This window comes from Saimiri boliviensis, chromosome X, assembly GCF_048565385.1.
Source record: "Saimiri boliviensis isolate mSaiBol1 chromosome X, mSaiBol1.pri, whole genome shotgun sequence".
NCBI lineage: Eukaryota > Metazoa > Chordata > Mammalia > Primates > Cebidae > Saimiri > Saimiri boliviensis.
The window spans coordinates 6,506,210-6,513,714 of NC_133470.1; the positions used below are offsets into that span (position 1 = coordinate 6,506,210).

Consider the following 7,505-nt stretch of genomic DNA (forward strand, 5'->3'; position numbering starts at 1 on the left):
GGTTTTCACCATGTTGGCCAGGATGGTCTTGAACTCCTTATCTCAGGTGATCTGCCCACCTTGGCCTCCCAAAAGTGCTGGGATTACAGGTGTGAGCCACTGCGCCCAGCCTTAATTTTTCAAATGAAAGTAGTTTCTGTTTGAGGACGTAAGATATGTCAATATTGGGGTGTCCTTTTAGCAGGGACTGAAAGGACATAGGATTTAAATAAAGGTGCCTGCTGTGGGTGTCTGGGGCCATACCTGAGGATAGGAGAATTCCACCCGTAAAGAGTAGAAATGGATGGGAAATAGCACTGCAGAGCATAAAGGATTGCATAGGGCAGTCAGCACTGGATTCCCTTCTAAGGGAAGAGAGAAGTGCTGATACGCTCGGAGTCGTTGAAAATAATGAAGGGGTCCCTTTAACCTCAGGACGGAGGGATAACATGGCCTTGCCCCGCCCCCTTTCATCTGCACTGCCTTCTTGGTTCCTTTTGGCCTGGCTAACATTCAGGGGGATTTGCATCCTGAAGTTCATGTCCCCTTGTGGGCTCACGGGCGATGAGCCCTGTTCACTGGCAAGGGGTCCACTGAGATCACAGGCTTCCCAGGAACCTCACTTGAAGTGCATCTTCTCAGGGCAGGGAAGGAAATGTGGACCCTGCATAGAGCCAACCTGATGCCCAGCCCAGCCCCACAGCCCTAGATAACGCTCTGGGATGCACACACCTCAGGACTAGTGTGCAAGAGTCTCTGTTGATGAAATGCTTGCTAGAAATAGTAATGAGTGGATTTCTAAAAACATCGATCATCAAAAAATGACATGAACATCATCAGTTAGGTACAGACCGTTGTCAAGAACTCAATGAATTGTTTCAACCCTTTTTTATAAATCAGAGAAATTTTTAGGATTTTTTTTTTTTTTTAATCAGAGTTTACTCTCATTGCCCAGGCTGGAGTGCAGTGGCGCCATCTCGGCTCACTGAAATCTCTACCTGCTGGGTTCAAGTGATTCTCTCCTGCGTCAGCCTCTGGAGTAGCTGGGATTACAGGTGTCCACCACCACACCTGGCTAATTTTTGTATTTTTAGTGGAAATTGGGTTTCACCATTTTAGCCAGGCTGGTATCGAACTCCTGACCTCAGGTGATCCACTCGCCTCCACCTCCCAAAGTGCTGGGGTTACAGGCATGAGCCACTGTGCCCAGTTAAGAAATTCTTAGGATTTTTCTTAAGAAAAATCTTAAAGATTACACTTAATCTTTCTGTAAGTGTAAAAATACTTATCTGTAATACTGCCGGCATGCATCTCTCTCAATTCATAGAACACTGCCCTTTAAGGAGCCCAGTTGAGCAAAGGATTTGGGACAGCCCTCCTGGTCTCAGTCTTCAGATTTCTCCTGCCTGTCACCATTAGTGAATCATGAGTGAAAGTTTATTTGACTCTTTCTCTTTTTTTATTTTGTTCAATTAATTTTTGTAGAGGTGAAGTCTCACTATGTTGCCCAGGCTGGTCTCAAACTCTTGGGCTCAAGCAGTCCACCCTCCTTGGCCTCCCAATGTGCTGATATTACAGGGTGAGCCACCTCGCCCGGCCTTATTCAGCTCTTTCAAAGCCCTCTGCTTCCCCCGCCTCTTAGATTTGTCAAGTTAATGCTGTTTTAAGCCAGAAGCCAATGGTCTGTAGTGTTTTGCATTACATGTATATTATGCATTCGTTATTTCAAATGTCCAAAAATATGTACATTTTAACTTCATTGATGTTAATACATTTGATCATGAATTACAGTCAATTTCATTGCTACTGGGGTGGGAGTATTCATTATGTTGTATTCATTCAGGTCCTCCAAGGAACAGACACCAAAACAGGATTAGATGGGCGAGAGATTTGTTGGGGGAAGAGCTGTGATGGAAACAGGGAGGGAGGTAGAGGGGAAGGGAAAACTCAGACCGGAAGGCCAGTCTGACCTCTGGGAAGGAGCCGAGACGGGTAGGAGAGTCAGGGAGGCCCACACATCTGTAGAGAGTCCTAGCCGTGCTGATAGAGACTCCATGAGCCACTTACCTACCAGATGAGTGACTGCCATGGTCTCCCACCTCCATCAGTCCTCAGCTGGGCACAGCCTAAGAATCCGCGCAAACGTGGTGGCAGATTCCGTGGACATAAGTAATCAGGTTCACTCCCTGTGGTGGGAAGTCCTAGAGACACGTCTCCACAGCCCCCAGACTGCTTCCTGAAAACCCTTAAATTTCACTATGCTCAAAAATGTTCATGATCAAACATCAGGGCAGGAGGGGCGCATATTCCACACCTGCATCTGTTGCAGGTGCCCCTTGCGTTGTAAGTGACGGCTGCTTTGCTTTGCAGAATGGAAATCTTGTCTACAGCTACCGAGGCACTGGTGGCATCTTCGAGGTGTGCTGGAACGCCCGAGGAGACAAAGTGGGCGCCAGCGCGTCTGACGGCTCTGTAAGCAGCACCTCTGGTTTGCTGGGGAGTGGGGTGTGGGGGGAGAGTGAAGTCGGGCAGCTGGTGCTTGAGTGAGCTTCCAGGGCATATATGGCGTTCGTGTCCCGAAGGGCCTGCCCAGTACCAAAGGAAGCTTCTGGGCTGGATCCCATCTGAGTTGATACCACATCTGGGAATGGCCTTCTCCTTGTCCCTTCCAGAATGTCCTTCTAGTCAACACTTTCTCAGTCAAATTGGTGGTTCTCAGCCAGGGTATTTCTGCACCTCTGAGGACATTAGACAAAATCTGGAGGCATTGTAGGTTGTCGCTACAGTCATGTGTCGCTTAGTGTTGGGAACGTTTTGGGAAATGCATCATTAGGCGCTTTTATTTTTGTCTGAACATCGTAGAATGACTGACACAAGCCTAGATAATACCTGTTATACACCTAGACTGTATGGTAGAGCCTATTGCTCCAAGGCTACAAACCTAGACAGCAGGTGACTGCGCTGAGTACTGTAAGCAGCTAGAACACAGTGATAAGCATCTGTGCATCTAGACCTATCTAAACAGAGAAAGTTCAGCAGAAATACAGTTAGAATCTTACGGGACCACTGCGGTCTGTGTGGTGCGTTGTTGCTGGAAACGTCATTATGTGGTGTATGATGGGGATGCCACTGGCGTCTTCTGGGTGGAGCTTAGGGATGCTGCTAAACCTCCTGCCATGCACAGGGCGGCCACAGTTGTCACCCCTGAAGCCCGGGCCCCTGGTGGCCATCCTGCAGGTCTCCTGGGCCCTCTTCTCCTCCCACGGGGCATCTGGATTTCTTATTTTCCCCTGGACTTGAGGTTGCCCTGACCTCTGGGGCAAGGGGCATTCTGGCTGACTGGCCAAGTGTCAGTGTGGTCCCGAAATGTTGTCAGAGGCCATGTTCTTGGCCTTGTGTTATCATCTGCCCCACAGTTGCAGGTGTCCATTCTGGGACCCCTGCCAATGGTCTCTGCCACTCTGTTAATTCCTGGCATTGCCCTTAACGTGGCCTTTCTGCTCTGTGCTGTTTCCTTGGGTTTGCTTGGTCTGATGTCCAGATGCCAGTCTGTTATGAAAACTTCTCTGCTCCTTCATGACAGTGTTTTAGTAAACTTGACTGGTAAACATCAGTGGAGGGCTGGCTTGGGCGTGCTCTGAAGGCATCTTGGTGGTAGCCCTCAGGATGACAGGTCCTTTGTCTTTCCTTCCAGGTATGTGTTTTGGATCTGCGAAAGTAACCACAAAATACTCTCGACAAAAGAAAAGAATTCTAATGACCAGCCGTAAATGTGTAGGGTTGCAGCTCTGTTCACACACAATTCTGTCAGCTCCAAAACTGTGCAAACTTGACTTGCGTTAAAGTGTACTCTGAAACCAACTCGTCTCTGGCTGCAGGAGTCTATATGTTTTCGTAATCTTTATCAAGAAGTTTTAAAAAGGCAAGCAAATCATATCAAACGGGGATAGAATGGTTTCCACTGAGGACATTCAGCCCGTGAAGCAGGAAGTCACCAGCTCGAGGCGTGCAATTGGTTTCCACCCGGAACAGGCTCTGTGATGGCTGAATGGAAAGAAATTTAAAAAGCTGTGCCAAATAAAAGCAAAATGCTGTGATAAACCAAACAGGGAAGGGGAAAAAACCCTCCTCCTTGGGATTTTTTTTTGTTTTCCCTAACAATTTGGACACTACAGTTGCTCTCGCAAAGGATGTTCAAAGACCAGTTTGTACCGATGAAATACGCAACTTTGTAATCCCAACACTTTCTATTTTCTAGAATATTCTTTGTTGATTGGGTGGTTTTTCTATCGGCTGGAATTCTGTCTTCTGGGGTCCTTCTGTCTGAGACGGAAGCTGTCTTGGGCTTGTTGTCTCTCCCCTCTGTCGCCTCCCGCCCCCTCCCTCTGCCTTTCCCTTTATGTGGTGAGCTCTGCTTTTTCGGTGCACCCTCAAGAGAGGCAGCCGAGTGGACAGGAAGATGCAATCTCGTGGAGACAGCTTTCTCCCTTCCGCCCTCCCCCACCCCGCCCTCCCCTCGCGCTCGTGCTCGCTTTCTCGCTGGTGTGCTCGCTCTCCCTCCCTCCCTCTGTACCTTTTTCATACTTGCTTCAGATCTTAGGACTCAAGGGCACTTTGGCACATAATAAGTGCTTTATGTAAGAAGGCAGGGCAGGGGGACTTTTTACAGGAGAAAAAAAAAATGACTTATAAGAGAAAGAGCCTGGAGTATTTTTGAAAAAAAAATAATATTTTTATGTTAAAACAATTTTAAAATCTTAAAATGGCCATCAGACGTAGAGAGCCTTTTGTGATTCATGTTTTAAAAAGAACTGAAGAAGCCACAGGTGGGGCCTGAGGGAGCCCCTGGCTTTCCCCTCAGCCTCAGGAAAGGTGGTCAGGAAAACTCTGGGTGGACAAGGGTCAGTCTTAGGGGTCAGCAGTGAGACTGCTCTGCAGCCAGTGAGGGAGGCCCAGCCATGCCGGTTGGAAGAAGAACCTTGCATCTTTCGGTGTGTATGCACCTTGGCAACCAACAGGAAAGCACTGAAGAACCGCGTGCCCTCTGGCCCCGGGGGAGCATCGGCAGAACCAAAAGGTACTGCAGAAGCCGTCGAAACTGACAGCTCAGCTGGATTCGGCCCATTGGCTACATCTTTCCCACAGCCGTGTAACGACTGCTGGTCATTTCTCAAAGAGCAGACTTGCAGAGCTGACATGGGCTCTCGCATGTCACTTAGTCTAACGCTGACAAAAATGAATGCAGAAGGAAGATTTTCAGTCCTGAACATGAATTGTAGAGGTAGAACGTTGCTAATAATTTCTGCCATCTTTCTAATTTCTTTCTCTCACAGAAGACTAGGAGAAAGATCTTTTCTAAATAATCAATCTTTTTGCTGTTTTTAAAAAAATTAAACAAGGCTTTGTGTTCCTAGAAGAGCTTCATTTCAGTGAATCTGGTGACCTTCATCTGCTTGCTGTTGTAACGTGACACTGACTTATTTTTTTAATTAGCAAGGGGGAAAAGGCCGGAAGACAAGGGCCTCTTCTCCCATTGCTTTTCCTGTGGGCAGAAGGGCTGAGGAAGTTGGCCCAGCCCATGGGGGCTGCTGTGTCACCAGCAGTGGCTAGGGTGCAATCTGGTGTGTGCTCCAGCAGCAAGACGGTGTGACTGTGAAGGTGGCGTCCATCTGCAGAGCCAAAACCCAGCCGTCAGGGAAGGGCCAGGGCTTCCTATGGAACTTGCAATGTGCCAGGACCCCCTGCAAAAGCCAGGGCGCGGTGATCATTCTCAGATCACTGACTGGCCTCTACTTGGGTATGTGAATTATTCATGCCCCAGAAGACCAAAAAGTGCTCTGGTTCCGAGATGAGTATCTTATTCGGGCTGTGTTTCCAAAACACTTAGCAAAGAAGACCAGAATGATGTGGAGTCGCTGCACCCATCTTTGAAGATAGCCGGTGTCCCCAGATGAGGTGATGATTTCTTGTCCCAAGGACTCCGTTAAGTTTAGGGTACAGCTTGTTGGGGTCCAGATGACACAATCTTTACCCCACCCAAATAAAAAGGCACTCATCTCCACAGAGCATCTGCTGTCAAAGGCCAGCCTGTCGTCGGAACATGGCTTGTGCTTAACAAACCAGAAACGACTGTAGGAGGATGGTAGGATGTGTCACAAGCAATTCACTAGACAATCTTCACATGAATGTCGGTAGCCAGGGTCTCTCCTGAGGGAGGGCTTTAGTCTTCATGAATGTGAACCACATCGGAATTGTTAGCTAGAAGCCTGGCTGGGAGGCCTTGGACCCCAGGCTCCATCCCTGGCTTCCCCAGCCTGCGGCCGCAAGCAGAACCACACAGGAGATGCAGCTAGTGCCCTTCACGTCCATCCCCGTTCTCAGCAAGACGACGCCATGGACAGCCGTTTCTGGAGCCTCCAGTGTTTATACACCACTACTCACCCACTGTGCTGTTGGAGTATTGGTAAAGTCATCCCTGTAATCAAGAAATGGCCTGTGGAATGTTATTGTTCAATGTTGTTTACAGCTCTTAAAATGTGGTGAAGAATGCCTAAGTCTTAGTGACCAAACTTGACCTTGAAAGCAGACATAGCACAACAGACCTTCCAGGAGTCTTTGCTTGGGTTCAAAGTGACCGAGAGTCAGGTCCAGCACACACCTGAGAAAGGGATGCCACCCCAAGGGGGACCAAAAGGGCCGGACGTTACAGGGTGAAACCCTCTGACCCCTTGCAACACCGTAGGACTTGACTTTTCTTTAGTCTTTCTAAGAAATAGATCATGGAGCCAAGTGAAGTGCACTTTGTCAAATGTAAGGGTCTGCTTTGTTCTTGTTGCTTTTCTCTTAACCTTTTGTTCCGCCATTTAAAAAAAAAAAAAAAAGCTTATGTTTCTTGTCAAATGCAGAAATGTTCTTTCCGCCACTCACTGAAGTTTTGCATTCTGGCTTGTGCAGTTTTTATTGTCTGTGTCAGACGTACAGCCAGGCGTGTTCTCTATTGGCATTTTTCAGATTCTGTTCAGATGACACTGACCCCCGTTTCATTCTCCCTGCCACCTGTACTCACCCTCACGCTCTTTGAAGAAAAAAAAAAATCACGTTGTGTGTTGTAGCTCATTTGTTTCAAGAGAGAATCAACAGATCATATTCAGTGTCTTGAATAAATTGCTCTATTTTGATATTAGAGAACTTGGTGCATGTGCTTGCTTTCTCTCGCTCTGGAACTCTTGGGCCCACATTGACTGAATGACTGAAGACAGAGCTCTGTATTTTCCCCAAAAGAAAGCACCTTGAGTGCCTCTGTCCAGGATTGCTGTGTGAGATAGGGAGCCGGGGGGGCGGAACGCAGTAACGGGGCGGTCACAGCAGCCGCTTGCTATTCTGAAAGGTAGTTCTGTCCTGGAAGAATGCTTTTTAGTGTGTTTCCTTTTCATTCTTTTATTGCAGGCTGGCTGTTGGAAAAAGTCAGAGCAAATGAATATTCTCTCATCAGCAGCTTGGTTGACCGGGAGTTTGAGTTCCCGAAT

General features: G+C 47.9%; 1 protein-coding gene across 3 annotated transcripts in view; it reads left to right on the forward strand.

The window, feature by feature from the left end:
- TBL1X (transducin beta like 1 X-linked) overlaps positions 1–7,167 on the forward strand; it is a 247,138-nt gene extending 239,971 nt beyond the window's left edge. For all 3 annotated transcript variants that reach the window (XM_074391739.1, XM_010336237.3, XM_010336240.3), the window contains 2 exons: positions 2,350–2,451; positions 3,674–7,167. In XM_074391739.1, coding sequence (XP_074247840.1) covers positions 2,350–2,451; positions 3,674–3,700 — 129 coding nt within the window. In that variant the 3' untranslated portion in view covers positions 3,701–7,167. The remainder of the gene's footprint in view (positions 1–2,349; positions 2,452–3,673) is intronic.
- Positions 7,168–7,505: the final 338 nt, after the last annotated feature.